Below are 14,328 nucleotides of genomic sequence, written 5' to 3' on the forward strand. Positions count from 1 at the left end.
GACTGCTTACCGAACTGGCAAGCATCGCATACATGACCAATATCTGAATATTGGAACTTGGGTAAACCTTTAACCAACTGTTTCTTCTGCATAATTTGCAGCCTTTGCAAATTGACATGCCCCACTCTCTTGTGCCATATTTCCAAATCCCTAACAGTGCCAGAACCATAGGCAAACATAGTTGAATTCAGCTCTGGCAAAGAAGCATCAAGAGTAAACATTCGGCCATTCCTGTGACCACAAGCTATCAACTTGCATCCATTGCCAAACTCTTCAATAAAGCAGCCATGTTTATTGAATCTAACCTGCAAGTTCTGCTCCGTCATCTGACCGACAGCAATAAGTTCTTCATAATTGAAGGGACATGCAAGACATCATGCAAATTTTTCTTCCTACCATCATGAACCACAAGAGGCACTTTGCCTTTATGCTCAATGCTATGCTGCGTGTCATCACCTATGCATACATAGCCATACTTTTCAGCCACCACATCACTGAACCAGTCACCATGAGGGGTCATGTGATTCGATGCCCCTAAGTCAATGTACCACACTGCATCATCAGATAATTTTTCAATAGCCTTATCTTTGACATATTCCATGGCAAACAGTCTATCACCAGAGTCATCTGCCTGACTGGACGTAGCATAGTGTCCATGCTGTTTGCCCTTCTGGTTTCCCTGCTTCTTCCAGCAGTCCTTTGAAATATGCCCATACTTTCCGCAGTAATGACAATCCTTATCCTTGTTCGGATTGTCAGACGAACGCTGCTGCCATGAGCCTTTGCCACGGGAGTTAGATCTCCCCCTGCCTCTAAAATTTCCACCACCTCTTGCATTTAATGACGGCTGATTGCTATTACCATAGGATGCAATCTACTGGCCTCCTCCGCCAGATCCATAGCCCCTACCAAGGCTGCCACGACCACGCTGATTCGAGTAAAAAACTGCATCCTTATTCTTTGAACTGCTTGACCCCGTAGCTAAGCCAAGCTTCACCTCTTCATGGATCAATAATGCAACCAGCTCATTAAAGTCAGGCATTTCAGCCCGCACAGACACTGAAGTATCAAAAGACTTATATTCAAGACCCAAGCCATTCAAAGTCATTGCAACCATATCTTCATCTTCAACCTGTGAACCAACAGATGCCAGCTAATCTACTATGGTCTTAACCTCTGTGACATAATCCTGTATGGATTTGCTCTTTCTCTCCATGTTATTGAATTTCTGCTTCAATTGTATCTTCCTGGCACTTGTGGTTGTGCCATAGTATTTGACCATTATATTCCATGCATCTGCTAGGGATTTACAATTCATGATCTGCATCACCATAGCATCTGAGATACATAATGACAGCCAATGTAAAACCCTGCGAGCTCTTTCCGTCCAAGCTCGATGCGCTCGTCTTTGATCAGCTGTAGGATTCCTTTCTGGAACTTCAGGTTCAGCCTCAACACCTGTCACTAAGTCCCAGTATCCTTTGCCTATCAGAAAGTTCTCCATGCGGAACTTCCATATTGCATAATTGTTGCTATCAAGCTTTTCTTCCACAATCTGGGTTACGTTATCAGTTCTATCAGCATTTGCCATGTTGTAGACCTTGCCTGACTACCTGCAAACCAAGATCTTCTTAACAGTTCAACTTCAGCCCGGAACTGTTAATGACAATTTTCTGCAATTAATTGCAGTAAAAAACCAGGGTATTTCAGCCCACTGACAACCCAAAACAGCCCACAAACAAGTGGCTTAACCTGTAGGTAAAACAGTCAGTACAAATGCTATGTATTTACTTCAGTTTGAACTCCTGCAACCTCACTGCCAGGGTACATACATACAGTCTGAAAACTGTAATTCTGTGAGTGACCAGCAGTGGTTTCAAGCCCAAAACTGAGTGGTATACATGTCATACATGTCCCAAACTTTCATAGATAGCTGCTAGTACATGTGTCAAGCCGTACATAGGCATAGAAACACAAAACAGTATATAACCAGCATATATGAATGTCGTAAATACATTCCCAGATTTCAAACAGCCAATGCACTGGCAGCAGGGATTGATTTCAGTCCCAAAAAAAAACATAAAACATTTGCATCACTTCCGTTTCCAATGCTCAAGCATTTAACAGTCACAGACCAAGTCTTCAAGTACCTGTGGGGCTAACCAAATCAACTAGTTCTTCCAAGAACAGGAGTAACCAATTAGTGCTTTATGTCTGCAATTTTTTTTTTCAGTTTTCAGCCTGTCACAAGCTCTCAGATCAGGCCATTCCAAGCTCCAAATTTATGTCAAAATACCCAAGAAATATGACATGTCTTCTACCAAGCATCATGCGCTACATTCAAGCTCAATGTACATGCCAAAGAGCATCTAAAATGCAGACATCACAAGTGTATAATGTCCCTGTAACTCCAATAACAGTTCAGCCCTGTGTATTCAGATCTATATAACTCTATTACAGCTCACACATGAGTTCCCACAGGGGCAATAGCAAAGTATACCCTTCAAGAACCTTCCTTGGTATGCATCCATGCTCTATGCCACTTGACAAGTGCTTTTCACCTTAAATCTCTGCCAATGAGAGCAGCCTGTTCACTGGCACAGTCCACACAGACAGTTCAGAGTATATTCAGATCAGATTTGATGGTAATGATGATGAATGCCCAGTTGTAGATGCTCAATGGAGCCTTGGTGAGCCTCCAAACAAGCCACACACTTGTTAATGCTCAATGGAGCCTTGGTGAGTAGTCCATATAATAAATCCCAGCCATGGAGTTCAGCCTGCAAAACAGGTGCAATCACGCTGCCTGGACTGACATCTGCTGCTGCACGATTTGATGATTATTTTAATGATGAAGCACTCACTAATGCTCAACCAATCCTTGGGAGACTCCTCAGCAAGCCACAGCTCCTCCTTCAAGCAATGAGAATCCAATGCTCAACAATGCATACCTCTGTGTGACCATTGATGGAAATGACTGTCAGTCCTCTTCCTTTTCCAGCCCTTCAGGTCAATCTTCAAGTCTTCTTCTTCAGTGCATTCCACCAGTGAGCCCATTCATGGCTCTGATACCATGTTAACTTTCATGGATGCAGATAGAGAGCAACACACAGAGTGAAGCAACATGCTTCCTCTCTCATTCTACTACTTTTTGAAAAGACACAAGTCAAGTATTTACAAGTCCAGAAGGACCATTCACACCAACCATAAAGACTAGAGTACCGACTTATTTAATATACCTGACTAATATAGCTAGACTAGCTATGTCCAGCTCATGTCGGTCAAACACATATGAAAGAGCTTGATATTCTAACAGATGTAGCCTATGCAAAGATAAAATATGCACTTCAGAGATCACAAAAAAAGTAAAAGAGGGCAGCTGATCGCCACAGACGTGCTTTGCAGTTTGCAGAGGGTAATGATGTATTGTTGCGTTTTGAAAAGGCAAGGTTGGAAAAGATGAAAAGAAGAGAATGATTGTATCTGAAGTTGAGTATGAGATACTATGGCCCTTTCCAAGTGTTGGAGAAGATTAACGATCTGGCATATCGGCTGAAATTTCCTCCACATTGGCGGATACACAATGCATTTCATGTCAGTTTATTGAGGCCTTTTCATAGTGATGTGTCAGAGAATATGTATGTCTATTAAAATTCAGCCTAAGGTTAAGGAGCTAGATGAGATTTTGGTACCTAAGCAGATTTTGGCACGTAGGGAAAGAAAGGTCAAAGGTAAAGTTTTCAGGAGATACTTGGTGAAATTTCAAAATTATTCACCAATGGATGCCAAATGGATGGAAGAGGATGATGACTTGGCGACCATCCTCAGTTGTTGCAGCTTTACCTAGATTCCCTTCAGTTAGAGCCGACTTTAGTTCGGGCTCTGTCAGGTTCAGCAGAGCAACGGTCCGGAGTATTGCCTGATGCTCAAGGGGAAGGTAGCACTTCCCCTCCTCCAATTATGAACAGCTCTCGTATGTAGTGGATCTCGGATATATTCAGCATGCATCCAAGGTACTGCACTGCCAGTATGTTTGCCATGAGATCACTACTTAGTGTACTAGTCACTATGAGATGTATGCAGATGAATATGAGTTTTCACCCACGCACTGGAACTATACTTTTGCATCAGCTTATGATCAATTTAGCATGAATTTTGCCTCAATTTTGAGACAAAAATTCTGATCAGTTTCAGCTCAGTTTTTTATTAATTTGAGAACCGTTTATGGTCACTTTCTGGATCAGTTGTGCATCAGTTTTTGCACTGATTGCTGGTCAGTTTTTGCAATGAATTTGTGATCAATTTGGGGTCACATTTGCAGCACTTTGTGATCAATTTTCAGTTCAGCAGGTGATCAGCTTATGATCAGATTATGCTCAGTTTTCAATGGTTTACATCTAGTTTCATGGACAACCACATATGTTATGATGTCATTGATGTTTTAGCCATGGTTTATGTTTAGTTATGCTATGCTATGGATTGGTTTTGCCGCATAAGTTGAGCTCATGAGAAATGGACATGTCACATGATAATCTGGCAATGTTTTTGAGATTCTTTGCGAGTCTTATGCTATGTTATGTTGGCTAGTAATTTTCAGGATATGTTGGGCATAGGAATGGTTGAACAGCTGTGCACAATGTTGTGTTGACTATGATGCCCTATGGAAATTCCAGTGTAGTACTTTGCTTTTGATGCATTTGGCAATGCAATCGAGGACAATTGCAAGGATTTCAGGAGGGAGGGTTGTCATGAGGATATGTATTTTTTAAACCTCACTTAACATGTGGATTAATTTTCAATCACATGATTAAGTAAATGTTGCACAAGTGAGGTGCAACTAGAGTTAAAGTAAATTTACGAGCCTGAGACCCGAAGAAATCACGGAATGTCAAAGGTAAAAGTTGCTATAAGTTGTGCCGCACAAGTATTTGGTGGTGTCTAGTGCCAATTGTTGGCCTAGGTCATCCATTTGGCCATAAGTGTCAATTGGTGACACTAGAGAAGTGGCGTTTAATGGTACCTAACGCCAATCTGATGGTCAAAGATGGCATAGAGACACTCGAGAATGGAAGTTGCCTAGGCAATTTACTTATTGGCCAGTCATATTATTTTTAAGGACACCGAAATAATTATTAGATTAATTTTCAGTATTTAAAGATTGAAAATTAATATTTAATTATGAAAAATGCTTGAAAAACCATTTGGGAAGGCTGCCACTTGTCAAAAATGATTTGCAACCATTGGAGAACCTTCTGAGACTGCCAAAAGGAGAAGACCAATCAACAACAGGAGACAGCATCTACAGGCGTTTGAGACAGGGCAGCAGCAATAAATAACCGATTCACTAAGTCCTTGTGAGCACATGGAGGATTGATTGGCGCTATGATCTCCTGGCGACCATTGCAATGCCAACGGCAATCTTCTCCCACCTACTTTTGGGTATAGTGGCTATCATGACCCGCGGTTTTGCAGTCCATTCCATCGTGAGACAGTGATTGTTTGATACCGTCTCCTTGTCAATCCGCTCCTTCAAGAGACAATGGCTGCTTGACTCCATTTTCTTCGGCTTCCCGATTCGCTCCATTGAGAAGTAGCGACTGTTGCCCACTCAATGCTCAGCTTGAGCCCCACCCTTCTCCACCCTTGCCCACTCAGGTTCGAGAGGCCACCTTTGGGAGTTCTTCACCACCCTAGGTACCTTCTTTGGCACGACCAACGATGCATCCTTTGTCCTCAGACATTTCAGAGTCTGTGATTCATGAGTTTTTGGATTCTCTATCTATCTCAGAGGGGGATTCAGATGGGGATGATCTTTACTTGCTCTCCAAGGAGGCATCTACATCTATTGCGACTTCAAAGGGGGCTCCTATTCCTCTAGTTTTAAAGGGGATTTGAAACCAACCTTCCTTCCGTGGATGGATGGTAAATCCTTGATTCCAACTTAGTTATAGCAACAAACAGTTAATGCAAATCTGAAAATACAAATTCACCAACTGATCTTGAACAATGCACACTAGATTGGTCCCAAAATTGGCGCCCCTTTCGGTATTTCTTTAACTTTATTAAAGAAGAAGTTGATTTACAATGGGATTCTCCCAAATCCCTTTTGGTATTCCAACTCCCCTTGCTGTTCAAAATCACGAGCAAGTCTTTAATCTGATTTGTCCCTTGATTCGGGCAATCAATTGGCCTTCATTTGCTTTGATGAAGATAGAAAATGCCCCAAATTCAACTATTTGTTGGTCTCTCCATTTGAATAGGGCTAAAAACCAGCTTCAGCCCCGTTGAATCTAAGTCTTGGAGCTTCCAATTTTTGGCACGCTTCTCGAGGCTACTGCTAAATCCTAATTTCTGTTGCAAATTAGGGTTTATAGCAGAGAAATCTGAAATTTCTCAGCCTCTAGGGGTCCAAACACTGAGATCTTCGGAGCAAGGCTGTGAAATGATTGGGAGATGAAAGGAAAAGCTGTAGAGAGAGAAATTTCAGAGTTTTGTCACGAAGAATGATTGAAAATTAGCAAATGCAGCTGTTGCCCTGCTGCAACAGCTTGTAGATGTAAAGAACTGAAGAAAACAAGGAGTGCCTAGTAAAAGATGTATATACTTCAAGGGGGTGGGAAGCAAAGGTGGAAGTCGGCAAGCATTAATGGTGTGTCCAATGATACCATGGTAGGAGTACCCAGTAGTCTAGGCATCTATTGGTAAAGAAGCCATGGGTACCAATGTGCCTTGCTAAAGAAGGAAGAGGTCAACCATGAACCACGAACTACAATGTCCGCCTCAAGGGTTGGGAGGGTAGTGGAAGGGCTCGGAGTGAGCTACCAGTTGCAAGGAGGAGCTACATTGCCAAGGAGGAGCCGCCAACTACAAACGCAACCTGCAACAGTGAAGGAGCCGTTGGCTGCAGAATATCACCACCACTAGCAGAGAATAGCCGCCAGCAATAGGGAGGAGGTGCTAGCAGCAGAGAACAGCCACCAGCAGCCTGGCTGAGCAGAGAACTACCAACAGATTGGCTCAGCCACCAAGTTGCAAAGAACCACTGCCAGCAGACTGGCTGAGCCACCTACAGTAGGGAGGAGCCACCAGCAGTAGAGAATAGGTACCGGAATACCACCAGGTGCAACAAAAGAGTTGTCAACAATAAACGCAACAAAGGGGAAGTGGAGGAGGCAGCGACAGCCCTCAACGCAAGCTGGAAAACAGCAAACGCAAGAGGGAGCAACTGCTAGTTAGGGTATTGATGCAACAGAAGAAGAAGAGAAATGGATGCCGAACCCGCCACCAATCTTTGCCTTCACTGGAGTGGAGGATCTTTGCCGCTGTTTGAGCAGATCCAGCTCTAATACCATGTCAAAAGACCACGTACCAGCGAGACAATAGGGTTAGCGGGGAGGAACACAAAGTAAATTCGGCAAACATTGAGAAGAGAAGAGAAGAGAGAAGAAACTTTGATGAATGGACTGATGATCTGAATCATGAAGTGAATGTGACACAAGGGAACAAGTGCCGTAGCACAAGGAAGATGATGAAGACCGCCACGAACCACGAACCACAATGTCCTGCTGAAGGGGTGTGAGGGTAGTGGAGAGGCTGGAGAGAAGAGGTGATGCACTAAATAAATCAGCCATGAAGAATGAGTGACAGAGGTAGCCTATAAATAGGCAAGAGATTGTCTAGAGGGCGCCGGTTGTCTAGGGTGGCACCCCACTGTGGATGCCCAGCCCCTTTTTGGGGCTGTCCACTGTGAAACCCTAAACGCAAAACGCAGAACGCAAACTGCATGTGAAGGATTTCTCAACAGAATGTACAAAGTTGGAGCAATTATCATAATCTGGACTAGGAGGCAAGAAATCTACCCAACTACAACTAAACCAACCTGATAAAAATTCCCTGACTTGTCTGACTGCAAAAACTTGGCCAACTAGAAATCGCTATTACTCCAACTTCCCTATATGTTGGCCGAGTGTCCGGCATCTATGTGGCAGGTGTTTCACATCATTTGTCCGATTTACTGCCTCCTGCCTACCATGTCATCATCCCTTCCCTCTGTTGCATTCAAAGGAGGAACTAACACAATGTTGGTCACACTCTCCTTACTGAAACTATGGTTGTCTTCAGCTACATCACACCTCGTTGAAGTTGAAATATGCAAAAGAAAACAACTACCTGCATACAGGAACAGTCTGCACATGGAAGTGCAATGCTGTCCAGTGGCAAAAAGAAACCCTTGAAGCTGATAAAACACATCAACAAATTTGATCTTTATAAATCAATAATGCACAAATAAGAATATGTAGAATGTCAATGTAACAAAAGTTATTTCCTCTATGGTAGCAGATCTTTGTCAAAAGTCCTTTAGCATGGTGGAACTTAATGAAGCAGCTAGTGAAACTCACAATTTAAAAGACTCAATATAGATGTGATCAGATTATTTGCTCTATAACAGCAGACAGTTGCCAAAAGCCTTTTGGCATGATGGAACTTAATGAAGCAACCAGTAAAGCAGCAGTAATAGATGACACCACTGTCTAACCTGTATTCTTTCCTTCAAATCCACCGGATCTCTATGATCCTGCTGCGAGTGTGGCAACTTTGCCAAGGATTGCTGCAAGACAGCATTCTCAGCCTCCAACTCAATCCCTCTTTGAATTTCTTCCTTTAAGATCTACATTTCAGACCCTTGCTGTTAGGAGGGGTGCATGTAAACTTTCTCAAATCCAGCAGCACTGGTGAGAGAAAAAGCACCCTGCCAAAGCACAATATGGGAAGTTTTGAAATCTAGAAAGGTCATCTATCATTCATGTTAAATAAGCATTATCACCTCTGCAAATGCATCCTGCATTGTTTTCCAAGCTGCATGAAGTTGTCCTTGCACAGGATGACTTAATATGTTTGTGTGTGTGGCATTAGAAGGCAAATCAAACTGTGAGCCCTCATTCCAAATGTCAGAATCCTGCTCACCCGTCTTGATTGACTGCCGAGCATCTGTTTGGTGGAAATCATTCAAATTCTTGGGAACAGTTACTTTATTGGAAGGATCTTCTGCATACTTCAATGGAAACCTATCTGCGCTTTGTGAGGCTGGCAAGTTAGCCTGGTGAACTTTCGCACTGCCATTGCCCTTGCCAGAGAATGATGGCCTTGTGGAATTGATAGAACTCCATATCTCTGTATCAGAGGAATGTTCTTTTTCAGAGGAGGTTGGCCCTGTTCTTTCCCTCCGTCGCCGTCGAAAAAACTCTCTACCTATGCACCTTGCCCGCTCACGCAATAAATCATACTCAGGAATGCTCGACGTGTCCCCATTGTCATAATGTTGGCCCTTGGACTTCTGACCATCAACAACGTTCTCTTTTGTATCTGTGAGTGCACCAGGTATAGGTTCTGAAAGTGATGATACTAGAGAGAGCTGTGTATTAGACCTCGATGTCTTTCCTTTGCTAGTAATAGCTGGTTTATCTGGGGACACAAAACTTCCTTGAAGCCCTGCTATGGGAACTGATTTTCTTTCCAAGTTTGATGAAGGTTCTACATGTCCAGGAATTGAGATTATTTCTCTGTGATGCATCACAACCGAATTTTCTGCAAAACTTGCTCTCAACGATGTAGGGACAGAATTGCCAGGATCAACCCCATTTGTGAATCCAAGAGCTCCAGAGATAACAGAAAGTGACTGTTGTAGAGCATGCAATTGCTGCAAGAATGCTGCAAATGCGTTCATCATTTAGACGACTAGGACATAAAATTGAAGAACTGTTTGTAATGTCCATAGACTCAGGCTTTAATCTCACTGACCCTGCCGCATGGGCTCAAGTTGATGCATTCGGTCAGCAAGCCTGCGACTCAGTTCTCTCTCCTGTTCTCTCCACTCCTCTGCTAAGTGCTGTGGAGATGAAATTGATCAATATCCAATGAGGAAAAAATCAGAAAAAACTAATTATCACCTCACCTACCAAGGGCACAGATTGTTGTAAGGAAAGCGATGCCCCTGGCTTGACTCCTACCCCAACCTTTTGCCACATTTTCTCGTAGATGCAAATTGACTTGTTAATTGTCTCCAACCAGGCCTGCAGTTCAGAACATAATACACGAACATGATTTGTCTTGTGGTTAATGTAAGACCCTCTTATAGAAACTGGTAACCTAACCTTCTTGTATTTCAGATTTCTTTTACAATGGTTGACAAACACTCTTGTCTATAATAACCGGTGAAATAACATGTGTGACTTTCATCACTAATGCTGTTGTGAACAACACAACCCCTTCCCAGGCAAATAGTAGCTTCAAAATCATATCACATGACTAATGCAAAAAACAGTAATACACGAACCTGCCTATTTTCCCTATTCAGAGTCCTAAGATAGTAGATTCTTGAGCCTCTTCTAATCTTCAGTTGCCTCTCCTTTCCTGTAGTGGGTGCCACTTCTGCACCCTGGGACAAGTCAGCATAGTTAAATTTTACTCTAAATAATCTGAAGACTTAAATCAATTTTGATCAAAAGTCCCAATGCTAAACTCCTTATTATCACATCATCTAAATAAGAAGTTGCAGCATACCTGTAAATTTATACAGCCAGGTCGCCCAAGTTGATCAGAATTTTTGTAGTAGAGCAAAAGGCCAGGTGGATGAGCAACAAACCAGCGTCGCCTCCATCTTTTGAATCGACCAGCCCAAACCAGCACCCAACCTGCTGGAGGTTGGCCCCCATCAGAGGAGCTCATTCTGTCACTTGACTTGCGTCTGTGCCAGCGCCGGAGGTCATATATACGCCTGTTTGATGGACCAAGTGTTTGTGTCAAAGGGTATTTGGGAGCACGCCCATTACGCTGCCTTCTTCTTTGCTGTGGTTGCTGGTGTTGCAGTTGTTGCTGATGGTGATCTTGCATTTCCTGCTGCTGCTGCTGCTGCTGGTTTTGCTGAAGTTGTTGATGAGGATGATGATTTTGTTGTTGTTGTTGATAATGAGGATTTTGTTGCTCTAGTAGCTGCTGCGATGCAGGCCTCTGCTCAATTGTGGACATTGCATCAGAATTAAGAATTGGACGGATGTACTTAAAGGGTGCACAAAGAGGCAATGCGAGCAGGGGACGGCAGTCCTGATTAAAGAGTAAAAGACTGTGACCTCAATGGAGAGCAAGTCAGCAATTCTAAATGGATAATAACCAAATTGAAAGGAACAAAACATCCAAGGTCCTAATAAGAGCAGGAACAATAAAAATTACGAATGGGAACTTAGGAAAAGGACAAAAAACAGGTGGAGAGATGAAGGGTGGAGAGGCAAAGGAAACGATTGCGTGTTCGTTGGAAAAGAGGTGATAGAAATTAAGAAGAGAAGTCCACAGGTCATGAAAAGGAAGGGCATGATGGCAAGGTCAAGACTCTCAAGACGGCAATGGGGGGATGGCCGTCTGGAGAGGCATGTAACCTTTATGCCTATCTAAGCAAGGGGATGGGCAAATCAAGAACCGGTCAAAGAACGGCCGAGAGAGAGAGAGAGAGAGAGAGAGAGAGAGAGAGAGAGAGAGAGAGACACACACACACACACGGGGTCACAGACAGAGGAGGGGCAGGGAGGGAGGTGTGTTTATAAGCTATGGAGGATTCCTTTCTGATTCCGATTCTACAGTGAGGAAAAATAAGCAATTAGTTTTATGGTAATGCCTGCCTCGCTTGACGGAGTAATCCAACTTTTCAACCTCCTCTCATCGAGTGATACATAACCTCATCACCATCGCCATCAATTGGGCTTTTCTTTTATCATTCCTCTTCTCCTCCCAATATGCCCGTATCTATATCGCTTATTCCTTCCTTCTACTGCATAATATCGTAGAGGCCTTTTTCATCATCACTTGAGATGTGGGCACACTCGCTGTTTTTCTTGCTCTGTCACTTATCTTGCCCTGCGCCAAATACCGCCATCGCGCCCACTGAAACCCGGCCACCATCCCCCCAGCCCAGCTTCGCCATTGTCCATGATTCGACGACCCAGTTCGCAGTCCCCGCAGGGAAGGAGGCTTCTCAATGTGCAGATCAGACGGGCAGCAATGACCCGTCCCGTTCCCGTCCCGTTCTTTTCCTTCCCTGCTTCCCTGCACTAACACACCAATCTACGATTCCATCTGCGCCCAAAAGCGTTTTGGATTTGATCTGCGCCCGAAAACGTTTGATTAATAATAGTACTGCGTGCACAGACTGATGAAAGAAGAAGCAGCAGAGAGCAGAAGAAGGAAAATGATGGTGGTGATGGTAATGATGATGATGGTGATGGCGATGGTAGCAAGCCTGCATTCAATGACCTCTCTCTCTCTCTCTTCATCAAGAGATATCTTTGAATCTGACCCTTTTCTGCCGGTGTGTGTGTGCGTCTCTCTCTCTGTTCTTTTCCTTTCAATGGGGGAAGCCGGAAGCCCTATTCATTAAGAAGCCAGACCATCTCAGGACCAAAATCAGGGATGGCAAGCTTGGCAATAGAGACTGTGAGAGTGGTCAGCTTCCGCCAAGACGGCATTATTAATGAAGTTTGGTATTATTTCTGGGTATTATATTCGGAATAGGAATAAACAATATTAATCAATAAATTCGCGACACGGTTCCCCGTTTCTCGCTATCAACTTCCATGCAAAAGCTCAGAAATCTAAAGGGCTCCGAGTCAGAAGATTGAAAAGAAAAAACAAACCTTTCCCCCCACCCTTGAAATGTGTTGAACACTCCTCTTATGAGTCTTCTACCTTGCCGTTCAAATGGAATAATTGCTTGGCCCCTCCCCTCAATTTCAAGACTTGAAGGGTGAGAATCCGAGAGCATCTTGGAATTATTCTCTTGGGGCTTAGAACTGTCAGCTAGAGACCATCCAATAATTTTTGAAGAGAGTCCACCAAGCCTCAAGGTTCAACTTAACCTTGGATTGTGGGAATACCTTTTCAACCCATCCTCTCTCTCTCTCTCTCTCTCTCTCTCTCTCTCTCTCTCTCTCTCTCTCTCCACATACATAAATATAGTTTCCACTATCCACATTATCAACATGGGGACTCCTGTTAAAACTTCAACTCTACTCAGTGCAGGACTCGGTCCAAGTTAGAGAGTTCCCCCTACCTGAGGGGGGCAGTCTATTTGTTGCACCATGCAAGTTCAGCCCATGTGGAGCTTGCCAATTGGTTGTAACATTAGCCCTCAAGTTCACCCACATGGAGCTTGCCAATTGATGGCAACATTAGCCTTAAGTTCATAGAGCTTGCAATTGGTGGTGAAAACATGTTTATCCTCATATCCACCCCAGTTTACATGCTCAGAATGGTGGGTCCCACTAGTGGTCTGGAGCTTCCCAATTCATGGCAACATTAGCCTTAAGTTCACAGAGCTTGCAATTGGTGGCAACAACACCTCTATTCTCATAGCCACCCCACTTGGTGAGCCCACTACTACTTTTGCTTATGTTTGTAACGAGTCTTGGTCAAGTCCACTCCCTCCACCCCACTAGTAGACTACATGTGTATGTAGGTCTCTAAAAGCTTTGCCATCAAAGAACCTACCAATTTTGCTTGCATGTGTGATGAGTCTTGGTTAAGTCCACTCCAACCACCACACAAGTAAATTAACTATGTGTGGAGGTCTTTGAGAATGATGCCACAAGTATGTGTGCTTAACTTTAAAGCCAAGTGGGATGAATTCTTTAGTGTGGCATTGTCTATGACCATTCCATACAAGGCAAAAACTCCTTATTTAACTTTCTTGAGGTCGAGCGAGTGTTGCATGTAGCATAGCTCTAAGACCCCTCTCTCTATCCCCCCATCCATCCCTATTTCCACATGTAACTTGCATTGCAAGTTGTTGTTGCAATGCAAAAGTCAAAATCCCTCTCTTGCAACTTGTAGTGACCTTCTCTTGGTTTCAAATTGAAACCTGCAGTGATCAACCATATAAGAGCTTTGAACTAGCTATGATGTCTGTAGTATCACTAGTAGTGAGCACTCTAAGATGTTAGAATGTTCCTTATTTTTTTGGCTCACTTTCATAAGTAGAAGCATCCATCTATGCGAGCTCTTAGCACATGATAAGGATGCCTATGAGCTAGATATTATTGGGGGCACATGAGGAAAGCACTTTGGCATGCTTATCTTTTATAATGCTCCAATGAAACTAACTTTACAGCAAATAACAAGTGGAGTGTGATTTTATAATTTCAAGGTTTGGTTGTATTTTTTACACATCACTAAATAGAGGTTTAGAGCCTTGACATCTTCTAGTGCCTCTAGGGTATTTAAAAAAAAGGGTGCAACAACACAATTCACAAGCCGCCTTTATGTGTGACCAACCCTATAAGATAT

General features: G+C 43.3%; 1 protein-coding gene across 3 annotated transcripts in view; it reads right to left on the reverse strand.

Moving 5' to 3' along the window:
• LOC148017667 (uncharacterized) overlaps nucleotides 1-12,575 on the reverse strand; it is a 58,256-nt gene extending 45,681 nt beyond the window's left edge. Inside the window, exons 1-6 of one of the 3 annotated variants that reach the window (XR_015687893.1) lie at nucleotides 10,561-12,575; nucleotides 10,334-10,435; nucleotides 9,957-10,070; nucleotides 9,799-9,886; nucleotides 8,825-9,708; nucleotides 8,537-8,668 (exon numbers count right to left, since the gene is read on the reverse strand). Coding sequence is in view for 2 of the 3 variants with exons in the window: in XM_087663150.1 (XP_087519276.1) it covers nucleotides 8,537-8,668; nucleotides 8,825-9,708; nucleotides 9,799-9,886; nucleotides 9,957-10,070; nucleotides 10,334-10,435; nucleotides 10,561-11,025 (1,785 nt within the window). In the remaining variant the exon portion in view is untranslated. The remainder of the gene's footprint in view (nucleotides 1-8,536; nucleotides 8,669-8,824; nucleotides 9,709-9,798; nucleotides 9,887-9,956; nucleotides 10,071-10,333; nucleotides 10,436-10,560) is intronic. The other 2 variants (XM_087663150.1, XM_087663151.1) reach the window with 2 other exon arrangements.
• Nucleotides 12,576-14,328: the final 1,753 nt, after the last annotated feature.

The sequence above is a fragment of the Lygodium microphyllum genome, chromosome 22, assembly GCF_053477565.2.
Source record: "Lygodium microphyllum isolate KBCC chromosome 22, Lygodium_microphyllum_v1.1.10, whole genome shotgun sequence".
In the NCBI taxonomy this organism is placed as follows: domain Eukaryota; kingdom Viridiplantae; phylum Streptophyta; class Polypodiopsida; order Schizaeales; family Lygodiaceae; genus Lygodium; species Lygodium microphyllum.